Source organism: Colias philodice, chromosome 25 (genome assembly GCF_061535455.1).
Source record: "Colias philodice isolate Cphi_HAF_F1 chromosome 25, ilColPhil1 Martin Lab GWU primary, whole genome shotgun sequence".
Lineage (NCBI taxonomy): Eukaryota > Metazoa > Arthropoda > Insecta > Lepidoptera > Pieridae > Colias > Colias philodice.
This window is the reverse complement of record NC_143110.1, coordinates 6,860,688-6,875,326: the sequence shown is the minus strand read 5'-3', so window position 1 is coordinate 6,875,326 and position 14,639 is coordinate 6,860,688. Positions and strand designations below refer to the sequence as shown.

The following is a 14,639-nucleotide window of genomic DNA, read 5'->3' as shown; positions in this document are numbered from 1 at the left end:
TAAATAAACAATAAATGCTACATGATTATAAATTTATAATGTTTTTACCATATCCATTTTAATTAATAAAAATTAAAAAAATATCGTCAACATCCACCCACAGCACATCACTGCTCGAGCACACTCAAGCGGGCCCGCAGCCGCGCGAGGCGAAAGGCGATGGAATTAAATCGCACGCACGACACTTCCGCCCCCCTCCCCCGCCTCATACCAGTAACCGCTAGGGCTGTGCAACGTATATTTCATTTTTATTAGTTTCATAATATAACTGATTATACTGTTAGATTGATAGTTAACGATTTAAGTATATCTTCGATTACGTTGGTGATAAAAATTAAATATGAAATATTGATTTAATTTCGTAGTATTTATTTTCATTACGTAGAAATATTCGTCATAAAACTATTTAAAATAGAGAAGTGAGTATATCAGTATTATTAATAAACATTCGAAATCGTTATAATGTTAGATACGCGTTGTTACAAGCTTCAAGTAACTATGTATTAAAAATTCAGATATTTAGATAACTTTCAAAACGTTGGTAACTCAAATGATTGATGATTTTCATTCGATTTTCGATTATTGTTTGTCTTAAAATTGTTCAACCCTGGTGATCTCGCGGGGACGGCTTGACGGGTGTCGCATGTGCTCGTTTATCGGCTCTTCATGCTTTGTGACATCCAGCTTACTGATATACGCGTGCGAAATATATTTCAAAATCATTTAAACCCACCTAAAAATCTGCTGGGAATATAAAAATTTTACAACGCTATGTGTAAAATTCTATCTATGTAATTATCATTTTTCATACTATTTTTAACGCGTTTATTACGAGTGCTGTTTGAACTTCGAGTTGAACAAATATTATTTTTATTCCTTGAAGTCTATGTAAAATGATGCTTGTATGAATTATGAAATACAGCCAAATGGAACACTATACATTCCACGGCTCAAAAAACGTACGGTAATCAAATATCTATTATTATCCATCTGATAATTGAATCAAATAAGCAATGCCTTTACTAAAATATATTTTATCATTTATGGTCGCTTATATTACATTACTGACAACCCTGATGATCTCAGAAGACTTGACTGATGTCTCGTGTGCTCGACCGTTGGCCCTTCAAGATATGCGAGACAGCTATATTTTATGTATACATTTTTACGTATATAATATTTTTTGAGCTAGACCTTTTTTTATTTCGGAATTTAGTCAATGCATATAAAATTAGAAATAAGACCTTGAGTATATATTTAAAGGATACTATGATTATGTGTGTAACGTAGATACTATATCTTGCAACAAAATAACTACATTTGTGAACAAAAAAGCTCATTATTTCATTAATTCTGCGGTTATCTATGTAATATCTGTCATTATCAACTCCAACATTGGTCGAACTCAATTTATTTGAAACACACTAGCATCTTGTCCGTTGCCTCTCGTTAAGATTTAACGATGTCTCATTTATAAGAATGCGTAAAAGCTTATACTTACCGCGTTTTTATTATTAATTTCATCTTCTCATCTTCGGATTACTTGCGGAACTGATGGCGGCATCTTAACGGAGCCTAACCAACTGTACAGGAGATATAGCCTACCAGGATAACAGAACCACAAAATAGCATAGCTACAAAAGGTATAAAGCGGATTACAGAGGGTGTGTTCAGTAGACCGCAAGGGCGGAAGTGAGAAGGGGTCTATCAACTAGAACCGATCGACTTTAGTTAGCACTTCGCAACTCTGTTTTATTAAAATGTGAATATATATAACGTTTATACGTATTTAGAAAAGTAGTAAGCAGTTATTAGGTAGGTAAATGTGGCAGCCCTCAGTCATGAGGTATGCCTCTCCCTATGTTAAAAAAATCTCTTCAAAGAATCTTCGGTCGGTCTTTTTCTTTATGGAATCCGCAATACAAAATATACAATATACGTTGCCCTGAAACATGATTTAAACTAATCTAGGATACTACAATTCTGCTATATTCTACTGGTTGCTACCATTTAAGAAACGTGAAATTATTATATGAAAGTCCAACTAAATCAAAGGAAACATTATATCAAATTTGTGTAAGGTGCATATTCATATACACACGCATAGTCATCTGTAATTGACATTGTTAGCCCATTCCGAACCAAAGCGAGGTATTTCTATATATTTCTTTGTTCTCCAACTGCGACTGATCCCAGGCACGAACGGGGGCGCATCCATGGCAACGGCTTTTTGATAACTGCCGCTTCCTGGACAAAATCTGACTTATATTTACCATTAATATTCCATTATTTACGATACATCTATTCCTGTTAGGGATTTAAAGCTGAAATTGATCGGAAATATGTTTATAAGCTTTGAAATGGGAGATAAGGAAGATTAAGAAAGTCTTTTTCAATAAAATTTAAAACCAACTTTCATAAAATACTATACAGGCCTTTAGATTGCAGAGCTAATGACTTTTCCGCTCACCAAAGAGGCGGCTAGTAATTCACTTATTGACATGACCCCGATACATGCAGCGTAGCCTTTCATCATATTTTCTAACAAAGTACATCAAAACTCTATACAAAATACTGGCAAATACCTAGTTTTTATAATCAGTAGTTTTTTTATTAATAAAGCGGACAAACGTGCTTTTGGTTCCTCTGCATCTTGTACCAAGCAATCACCACCACCTTTTGTGAAGGTATTTTCGGCCTAGTTATTTCGAAATTCAATTTCCTTTCCTCTAATTTGCTCTGATTTAAGGTATAAATAAACATTATTGCGTGATTGAATCTTTCAAATTTTTATTACCATCAACTTAAGCCATGTCGTATTCACGGAAAGATTACTTTTCACACAAGCGGTATATAAAATATTACAGATTAATATTATTAAAGCCAGACGTTATTACATGACAAATAAACTGAATGTCAAAGGCGCATTCGCTATAAGCCCCGCGTAATATCACATGGATTTGAGACGGAGGGCTTCTCAATAATTTCGTTTGTCTTGCCTTCAAGCGGTTCGATGTCATATAATATTTCGTTTGCTCTAAAGTAACTTAATAATATTTATGAAAAGTTTTACAGGTGCTCATGATTTAGACGTTTACCTTTTTTTTGAGCCTAGTAACTGGCTACAACATAATTAAAATATTTTGCATTAAAATGGTTTCAGCAAATAACAGAGAAACAGATACATAGAGCGCTAATATAATTAATTCTGCTTATTCTAAAACAGAATTATGTAACAAATTACGTTATAAATTATAAATTATGTATTGTCGTATTTCTAGCCATAGTTATTAAACCCACGCTCACTTATACTATGCTTCACTGCGACGTTCAGAATAAATCAATAAAAAAAATCATTAAGTGACAGCCCTACGGCGGCGTGTCGACGGCCCGTGACCGGCAGATCGAAAGGAACAGCTGATTAATGCGCGGCGAACCGAGTAGGGCTGTAATATTTTAGTTAATACATATTATCGATATCGATGTTTTGTGCTTATCCAGGTTTCTTATTAATTTTATTGACACAGGTAAATGTATTGTTTTGTACAATTCATTTATAGAAGTTCATATTTTAAAATTATATAATATGGTTAGTTGACAAACTGTAACATTACAAGCATCACAAAAGAAATACTATTCCTATTCTAAATCGAATAATCATATGTAAAATCTGATGTGTGATGACAAATTTACATGTAGAAGTAAGGATAACCTACCACAAAGTATGTGCTTGATAACTTAGTGGAAACAAAGCTTTTAAAATAATAACAGCCAATCATCGGACCTAAATATGAATAACTATAAATAAGTAAAGTCATAAACAAAAACGTAATTGGTTTACACACATAAAAAATTTACCATAAAACAAATCCGCAAAAAATCTAACAAAAAATATTATTTAAATTTTATCGATATCTCGTTACAGCCCTAGCCAACAGGGTGGGAGATGGTAGTGATGAGGCGACATGCCGCGCGCCGCTGAACTCATTATCCGCTCACCCAACGTCGATATTGTGTTAAATACATCACTACTTGATTTCACTAATCGAACGATTACGAGCATGTTTAGGCTTCTCGTACAAAGGTGTTTGCAAAAAATCTGGGTTAATATGTATTATATTCTCAATTTTATATAGAATACTATTAAACGTTTGCTAAATCACTACATAGTATAAAACAATGTCGTTTTCTCCGTCTCTATGTCCCTATGTATGCTTAAATCTTTAAAACTACGCAACGGATTTTGATGCGGTTTTTTTTAATAGATAGAGTGATTCAAGAGGAAGGTTTAAGTATATAATTATTAATTTATTATGTTTTAGACAAAGCGGGCGAAGCCGCGGGTGGAAAGCTAGTTATACTGTAAATGTCAAAACCGGTAGAAGCACTATTAAGAAATAAGAACTAACAATTTACCTAAGTATCTAATTGTAAAAACATTACAAAAAAAACTATGGAATAGATTTAGCATGTTGCAGGTCCGTATTCATCTGTACATCTACTACTTATAAACTACTAGCTTTCCGTCCGCGGCTTCGCCCGCGTTTTCAAAGAAAAACCCGTTCCCGTAGGATTTCCGGGATAAAACATATCCTATGTCTTTTCTCGGGTATCAAAATATCTCTACACCAAATTTCATGCAAATTGGTTCAGTAGTTAAGGCGCAATTGAGTAACAGACAGAAAGACAGAATTACTTTCGCATTTATAATATTAGTATGGATTCTCAGTCCGTATTTTATAATTTCATAGAAAACTGATTCTAAGAATTGGATAGTACTTACCTATTTAGTTCAAATTAATTCTGTACACCCTGTTTTTGGTTTTATCGTCATATTATATTTTATTATAGCGCGAAAGGAAAACAAAAGATTGAATTTTAAAAAATCTGAGGTTTACATTTTATTTCAAAGAATTTACAGATGTACAAGTTTATATAATATTATTATAAAACGTTAGAATAAGTGAATTGTAAAATTCTTTGAAATAAATGTCTCTCTTTATTTATCGTATTAATTCAAAAGTCAATACATAAATCATTTAGAATATATTTAATATATTTAATAATTATTTAGTGTTATAATAGTGTGTTTTATGTTTTCACCAAAATGTCTGGATTCGGAAATATTTCGTACACTTTATTTTCATTTTGTGTTGGGTTGGAGCAGCGCTAATTGGGCGGGATAGGGTTGTACCTGGTTTCTTTCTGAATTTATGTTTTTCTTTGTATTTCTGGCTATAATTTAAGGATATCGTTTGTATAAATCATGTTCTTTTTTTTATAAAAAGGGAAGTTCAATCCTTTCGCTAATGTTTACATACTATAAAATTGATTTCGTTGTTTTGTCTATTAATTTCTAAGATAACGTTGATTTATAAAAGTGCGATCAATAAAATATTATTAGTTATTACATTATACATTTATAAGACTTGAGACTTCTCTTCAAAATTTGTTCATGTTTTTAAAATCGAATCAACTAAACTAAACCAACTTCAATGTGTATGCGTAAAAATCTATGAATCAACTATCCACTCGGCAAAACAAAATCTTCCTAATAAAAAAAATCGACTTTACATAAAATATATTTCACACCAAAAACCGTCTCATCACTATTAGGCCCCGAGTCTCGAGTCCCGACATGTAATTGCCGCGGCCATTAGTCCCGAGTCCCGGGGCCCGTTGATACCCTCCGCGGCTCGCTGATTTATGTGCTTCAAGTTGCCTGCATATTGTTGGGTTCTAGTTGAGTTATCTGTGAATTGCTTGAGATGAAGAATTAATTGTGCGTTTTTAGTTTTGATGCTTGGGTAAAATAATTTATTTATTAAAACATATATGCATATTGTGTTGCTAATTATGAAAATTGTCGGTAAAAGCAGTTAACTACCTAATGCTACAATTTTACTAATAGGTAAAGAAAACCCTCGTTGTTATTGAACATACTTATATCTTTTAGCACAATAGTTTGTGAAAAATCTTATATATAAAATTCTCGTGTCACAATGTTAGTCTGCATACTCCTCCGAAACGGGTGGACCGATTCTCATGAAATTTTCTGTGCATATCGGGTAAGTCTGAGAATCGGCCAACATCTATTTTTCATATGTACCACGGGCGAAGCCGGGGCGGGCCGCTAGTCTTATATATAAAATTCTCGTGTCACAATGTTAGTCTGCATACTTCTCCGAAACGGGTGGACCGATTCTCATAAAATTTTCTGTGCATATCGGGTAAGTCTGAGAATCGGCCAACATCTATTTTTCATATGTACCACGGGCGAAGCCGGGGCGGACCGCTAGTAAACTTATAATATTACGCCAAATGTATTTTAACAGTTCTCTTTTCTATTAAGCATATCACCCATCTTTCGTTTTAAATATATTCCTTTAATCTATACATATACAAACCGTTTTATCTATAATAATTCTTTAACAATACCACTCGGTAACGACCCGCGCGGGATCCCGGATCCTAATACCTTCCCGCGCAAGTTAATTGCTGTCCGCAAGTTAAGCGTTGGATTAGCTGTGTAACTTCGCTACAATTAACTGATAGAAGGTATCTGCATAACATTTGTAGGGTGTGACTTGTTAACTGTTAATAGCAGATAGATATTTAGATAGTAGGAAAGAGGAAAATAACTATTTAATTATCGGTAGGAAGTTTTGTCATAAATGATTTGTGTAGGATAATACGTATTTAAATTATACAACTTTTACTTTTATATTTTTAAATTCATAATAAATGTATTAATATTACTTGACTTAAAATTCATAAAAAAATGTTTATACGATTTGAAAGTTGTTATAAATAGATAATTTTTATTTGCAGATTATTATTATCCAGAATCATGTATGTTTCGCCATCTAGTGGTGAATAGCAGAAACATTTTATAAGTGTGATCTTGCTAGTTCACACTAGATGGCGCTATTTTGCCGTTCAACGGTATGAAATTTGTGTTTTTATTTTGTTACAGAATGCACCAAATCAAGAACCTGTGTACAGAAAAGTGGCAGTAGTTGAAAATTTCTTCGACATTATCTACACGGTTCATGTAGAACTTGAAGGAAGACCCGGGAAACATGCAGGACAAAAACGCACGTACAGAACTGTGAGTTTTCCTTTATTATTTATATGTAGATAAAAATGAAATAAGATTAATAATAACAATCGTGTCATTACTACCTATGAACCAAAAGCAACTAAAATTATTTACTTTATTTTGATATTTATAATTATTTATAATACTGCCATCTAGTGACTTGTTTCGAAAACATTTACAAGTGAGTGAAAAGCCTGAAATATATTTTGAGCTCCGAGGCGAGTAGTAGTTATTGGCGAACGGATACTAGATGGCGTGTATTTCAAAAACATATATTTTTTTATTAATTGATTTTTGATATGATAAACAACGAACTATATTGAATTTGTCGCTACAAAAAAAAAACACGATCTTGATACCTAATATTCATAAAATAAATTTTGGTATTTTTTTTTATATTATGATGTATTAATTAAAGTTTGTGGCACTTTCCGTTCGGCAATTAAATTAAAGAATCGTCGCGGTTTATCCATTATATTATTTAACACAAAAACATATAATATATGTATGTTTATCAGCCATCAGATTTCCATAGGACAAGCGAAAGCTTGGTATGGGATCAGATCATGCCGTGTGTGAAAATTGTCCTGAAATATAACTTGCGTAACTTGTAAATACGATACGACAATTTAATTATTTTGAAATACAATTTGAACATAAAATAACAGAATTTTATTTTGATTAATTTTAGACGTAGGACGTGGAATAAACAAATATTTTTAAACTAACATAACAAAAAAAATACACGAATTCCAATTACAGAGTAACTAACAAGTCAAACATCAAAACGAATAATTGATAAATGGGAATAGTCCATTGAATGAGTCCCTCCAAGGGGGGTCTAGAGTGCGTGAGTTAGTAACGTAAGATGTTTCTTCGGAAACATGTCAAGAGTCCCTAGGTAATAAACATACTAAAACCCCGGGCCACTAGGAGGAGCCCCGGAGTGGGGGGAGGGGGGAAATGGGTCCATTTTTTCATTTTTCGCTTAAATCTCAAAAACGGTACATGTTAGAGAAAAACTTTCAAGGAAAAATTGAAAGGCCATAAAATTATCTACAAGTTGTACCTGAATCATTTTTTCCTATATCCTACCGTTTCTGAGTTATACGCAGTAAAACATGATTTTGGCTCAAACAATTTCAACATCAATCGATCAAAAAATATTTCTTTCTTCCAAAAAACTCAAATGTGCAACTTGTGACCAGTACTGATAGATTGCTCTTAATTAGTTCTATAATTGGTAAAATAAACACATTCCTCCATGGAAGCCTTTAGGAGGAATCGATTGTCAAAATATTATATTAGGGCAGTTTGAGTTACTGAACTTGATCTTTTTATTTTTTTTCTTCCAAAAAACTCAAAAGTGCAACTTGTGACCGGTACAGATAGATTGCTCATAATTAGGTCTATCATTGCTAAAAATACCAGATTCCACCACGGAGGCGTTTACGGGGAATTGAATTTTATCAGGGTAGTTACGATACATGAACTTTTTATTTTTTTTCTTCCAAAAAGCTCAAAAGTGCAACTTGTGACCAGTACAGATAGATTGCTCATAATTAGGTCTATCATTGATAAAAATACCAGATTCCACCATGGAGGCGTTTACGGGGAATTGAATTTTATTAGGGTAGTTAGTTAAAAAGTTCATGTATCGTAACTACCCTAATAAAATTCAATACCTCCTAAAGGCCTCCATGGTGGAATCTGGTTTTTTTATCAATGATAGACCTAATTATGAGCAATCTATCGGTACCGGTCACAAGTTGCACTTTTGAGTTTTTTTGGAAGAAAAAAAATAAAAAGTTCAAGTATCGTATCTACCCTAATAAAATTCAATTCCCCGTAAACGCCTCCATGGTGGAATCTAGTATTTTTATCAATGATAGACCTAATTATGAGCAATCTATCTGTACCGGTCACAAGTTGCACTTTTGAGTTTTTTGGAAGAAAAAAATAAAAAGATCAAGTTCAGTAACTCAAACTACCCTAATATAGTATTTTGACAATCGATTCCTCCTAAAGGCTTCCATGGAGGAATGTGTTTATTTTACCAATTATAGACCTAATTAAGAGCAATCTAACAGTACCAGTCACAAGTTGCACTTTTGAGTTTTTTGGAAGAAAAAAATAAAAAGATCAAGTTCAGTAACTCAAACTACCCTAATATAGTATTTTGAAAATCGATTCCTCCTAAAGGCTTCCATGGAGGAATGTGTTTATTTTACTAATTATAGACCTAATTAAGAGCAATCTATCAGTATCGGTCACAAGTTGCACTTTTGAGTTTTTTTGGAGAAAAAAAATAAAAAGTTCAAGTATCGTAACTACCCTAATAAAATTCAATTCCCCGTAAACGCCTCCGTGTTGGAATCTGGTATTTTTATCAATGATAGACCCAATTATGAGCAATCTATCTGTACCGGTCACAAGTTGCACTTATGAGTTTTTTGGAAGAAAAAAATAAAAAGATCAAGTTCAGTAACTCAAACTACCATAATATAATATTTTGACAATCGATTCCTCCTAAAGGCTTCCATGGAGGAATGTGTTTATTTTACCAATTATAGACCTAATTAAGAGCAATCTATTAGTACCGGTTACAAGTTGCACTTTTGAGTTTTTTGGAAGAAAGAAATATTTTTTGATCGATTGATGTGGAAATTGTTTGAGCCAAAATCATGTTTTACTGCGTATAACTCAGAAACGGTAGGATATAGGAAAAAATGATTCAGGTACAACTTGTAGATAATTTTATGGCCTTTCAACTTTTCCTTGAAAGTTTTTCTCTAACATGTACCGTTTTTGAGATTTAAGCGAAAAATGAAAAAATGGACCCATTTTCCCCCTCCCCCCACTCCGGGGCTCCTCCTAGTGGCCCGGGGTTTTAGTATGTTTATTACCTAGGGACTCTTGACATGTTTCCGAAGAAACATCTTACGTTACTAACTCACGCACTCTAGAACTTTTTATTCAATGGACTAGAAATGTATAATAAAAATTGCTCTTTACATTTATATATATTCAACTTTATATTTCGTTAAAAATTTTCAGCCATAATTTTTATATTTTATCTTTATTTACAGATAACCGAAACCTATGCTTTCTTACCACGAGAAGCAGTGACAAGATTTCTGACTGGTTGTGCTGAATGTGCGCGGCGTCCGCGCAGTGCCTCCCCTCCCCCTCTGCCAACCCCCTCCCCCTCACCAACCAGACATCCCACGTACCTACCTTTTCTACCTCACTGTCCACCAGACTACGCTAGAAATTGGGAGTCAGAAATCGACGCCACACAAAACTATTTCGAACCAAAATACGATTATACTGATCTCCAGCCATTGAAAAAGGTCGACAGTCCAAAACCCACTGATGTAGAAGATGAACCAACGTACATCGAATTGACTTCGAAGAAGATTAATGGCTTCGACGCCGCCTCTCTATTCGATAGAAGCTCAGTGGAACCTTTCAGAGAGGTAGAACCTCTGCAAACTGACCCAGAAATTGACAAAGATGACAGTCTGATCGACGTAGAAGATGTCAAGTCTGACAGTCCACCGCCAATTCAAAAAGAAGAGAGTAAAACAGAAGAATCAAGCAGTGAAAGTACCAGGGCGGCAGAGAACGAAAGCGATAGGGCGGAAGTTAAGAAGAAATATAATCCATTGGACGTTGCAAATTTAACGTCGAAAGACCCGCCTAAATCACGTTCGCCACCTAGAAAAAAACTGTTGCCGTCTACGTCAGAAAGTTCTAGTACATTCGGAAGATTTCCAAAGCCCTGGAGACCAGACGGAGGAATGTATTACAGCGACGACATCGACTACAGCGTGCCGATAACTACAGCCTATCTGAAACATATGAAAAATATGGCGTATCAGGAGCGACTAGACGGCGAAAATAAGGTAAGGTTTATTTACCAATTTAATATTTGTACGCTTTTGGTTAACGAAAACATTTACGTTACAAAATTGTTCTAACAGTTGAACCGCGAAATTTATTTTTCTCCCTAATTTGGGAGAATTCATCCCTAGCTTAAAGTTGGAATATTCCCCGCCACAAACACGCCTTTGATTTTACGTTATTTCATATAACATTTGTTATTATTATCATAACTGTTCAAATCTATCACGATTAACTTTTTCAAGACTTTTTCTCAATACGTAATATTATATGCTATTTTTGCAGTTTTGGAAAATCGATTTAAAAAGTATGTAAAATAGGTTTTTCTTAATATTAATTTCGGACAAAAGATTTTTTATTAATCAAGCTTTTTCTAAAACCTAGAATCCTACAAACACTATTATTCGAACGCATATCTTAATTCAGATCGTGAACTGCAATATTTCTCTGAATACATTTGACATGCGAGGATTTTTGTGAAGTTAAAAAAGTAGGTTAACCTTACAAACTTAAAATTATTCATAGCAAGTTTAAAGAAACTAATGATCTCGCCCATAAGTGAACAAAATGAAAGAAATATTCATGTGACCATGTCGTAGACATGAAAATTTTATTGAAATAAAAAATGTAGTTAAAAAAATCTAAAAAACATGGTTTATATTGAAATGCATGTTTCTTTCTTTAATAAGATCTTGAAATTAATGTACATATTGTAAATTATTATTGATAAGTTTACAAACTTTGAATTAAATCAAGTCTAAGGAGTCGGTGATACATGATACAAACATACAAACGTATAGGTGATAGAAAGTTTAAGATTATTAGTAAATCTGTACAAAAGTATATATAAAAAAACTCAAAGGTGACTGATATAGTGATCTATCAACGCACAGCCCAAACCACTGGACGTATCGGCCATCGGGCTGAAATTTGGCATGCAGGTAGATGTTAGGACGTAGGCATCCGCTAAGAAAGGATTTCCCGAAATTCTTGCGGGAACGGGGAAAAAAGGGGATGCACGTACAAAGTCGTGGGCGGAAGCTAGTATTATATATAGGTTATCGTTATATATAGGTATCAGAAATAGTGTGATTTATTATTCAAAGTACTTTATTAGTTTAAACAAGGATACATTTTCCTAATTTCCAACCATAATAGGCTATGAATGCATTACTGATTAGTTAGATTCAATTTTAACAGAATACATAATTATAACATACGTATTTTATTACGAAATACGTTGATAATAATGACAAAAGCCTATCATACGCATTACACAGGACAGGATAGGCAACCGTGGACCGCCGGCGGGGTACAAGCGACCGATTGATTCAGAATTCAGACGAATGGCTCACAAAGGGACGTTACGCTATAATCGGGCGCCGCATCTTTTCTAACTCATTTTTCTCGCTTGGGGCGAGGTGGTGGGTGGGACTCATCAGCCGGGGGGCGTCACGGTATTAGACAAGACACAAAAACGATGCCCAATGGAAAAGTGAGCAAGTACATTTTCTGATGTCGGTTTTTTGTTGGTCGCCTTACGATCGCGCTTTGCTGAGAGGGTTTTGAAATTTGCGGAGATGTTTTTTGCGGTTATTGGCAGATAGCATTTTTGTGCTTTAGCACTTTAGTGTAAGGGATACTTCAGTTCACTATTTTGCGTATAATAAAGATTTACTCGTGTCGTTGAAGTTTGATTTGTAAAAAGAAAGGCAAAGACAATTAATAATGGTTAGCGACGCGTAAACTGTTAAAGATCTATTGACAAATTTTATCACACAGGTACTCACAATGTTTTACATATAAATTAGATTGTTCACAGCAATTTGCACTCAAACAAACCTACCCGTCAGTTTCATTAAAACAGTGCCATGATAGGCGCGTCATAAACGCTACATTAATCACATAAAACCCTAATATCCGCAAAAGTTTCTTTCGGACCTTTTCCATGTGGCCCGGGGTGGGTCAGTTTTACCGTTAGAGGGTCTCTACGACCTCCGAAAGTGCCTCTCCCCCTCGGAGCGACTTGTAAGATTGATTGGGGCTCCTTCAGTCCATTGCCGGCCCCCTTAGCGAGGGATATTCGACCCTACCTCCCTTTTTTCTCGGATACTGAAGTATGGAGCTATGTTTGCTGGAAGCGCTTTGTATTTCCCAGAAATGATAAGCTCGAACTATCACAATGCTTTTGTTATTTTCTAATGAATCAAGGATTGTGTTCACTTTTTTGTACAGGTTAGACGAGCTTTGAATGTCCGTTCATTATTGGAAATTTATAAGCTTTTTAATGAATATTAGTTAAAGGTTTTTATTTATTATTTTCGTTATAATAGTTATGGGAAAATGTAGCCTTTCAATATTTTGTTTTGTTAACCATTTCCTTGTGATTATTTACTTCGTTTTATTTAAAGAGTTACAGCAGAAATAGAAGCTTATGTCATTAAATATCGCTTTTGATCTAGTAAATGACACATAAAATAGTAGATTATAATCCGAATTTTGATTAACAAGATATACATAGATACTAATTAGCATATATGTTACATTAGCAGTCAAAAAGTTTACACCATAAATTAAGCTTTTCTATCACAAAAGCTACCGTTTCCATACACTATACATCATGGACCACCCCAAGAGGGGCTGTTAATAACACAACAGACTATTTTATTCGTCGGCCGCCACTTGCGGTCCGTGAGACTGCTTTGATGCCAGAGATTAGAAGTTTGTTTAGTTCGGCCAGTGTGTTGTATGATGTATATGTGTTATGTAATATCTGACCATATTTAATCTATACTAATATTATAAAGAGGAAAGGTTTGTAATTATGTATGTATGTATGGTATTCACGCATAAACTACTGGACCGATTTTGATGAAATTTGGCACAGACAATCTTTAGACCCTGAGAAAGAACATAGGCTACCGTTTATTGCGAACTATGTACCACGGGCGAAGCCGGGGCGGACCGCTCGTGCTTAATAACGTTTGGTAAGGTGTCGCCAGTGACAAGAATTAAAGATGAATAAAAAAATAGAACTGACATTTTTGGACTGGAATAAAAACTTCGTCGTCTATATATGGGTAAATAGATATTCTGAAAATTCTACATGGAAAATTTCTATAGAAATTAATGAAGAAATTAAAAAATACGTAATTTATTTGTTTGTTAGTGGAATAAGTATTTGTTTATTAAGCCTGTAAATGTAAAAATATTTATACTAAATGATATCCAAAATGTCGCAGGCAAAGTTATAGTAGATGCATAAACAATAAATCAGGCATGTCCTTGAAATATAATCATATTTTGTTCAACGATCGATGGGTAACAAGGGGTCCGATCGACCCCTCGCTGACGTGGGGTTGGATGTCATGACAATATCAGTGTGAGTAATTTGGATAATCTGTGGAAAACTGTAATTGGAGATAATAATGTCTCGTCAATTGTAATATGAAGTTTTGTGTTATTTGTGTCCTTTCTGACTTCTTTGTCCCTTTGTCTCAACAAAAATGTGAAAATGGCATTTCAAAATGCCTATAGAACAAAAACATACATCATACTAATTAGGTATACAACATATAGAACACTCAAGCTAAACCATAAGTATAGCTTAAGTATATTCAAAGCTAGGTAA

At 34.1% G+C, this 14,639-nt stretch overlaps 1 protein-coding gene across 4 annotated transcripts in view; it reads left to right on the top strand.

Moving 5' to 3' along the window:
* Positions 1-14,639, top strand: part of LOC149477473 (nucleolar protein 4) — a 136,040-nt gene that overhangs the window by 47,482 nt on the left and 73,919 nt on the right. For all 4 annotated transcript variants that reach the window (XM_089710947.1, XM_089710948.1, XM_089710946.1 and 1 more), the window contains exons 3-4: positions 6,977-7,111; positions 10,192-11,010. In XM_089710947.1, the coding sequence (XP_089567073.1) occupies positions 6,977-7,111; positions 10,192-11,010 (954 nt within the window). The remainder of the gene's footprint in view (positions 1-6,976; positions 7,112-10,191; positions 11,011-14,639) is intronic.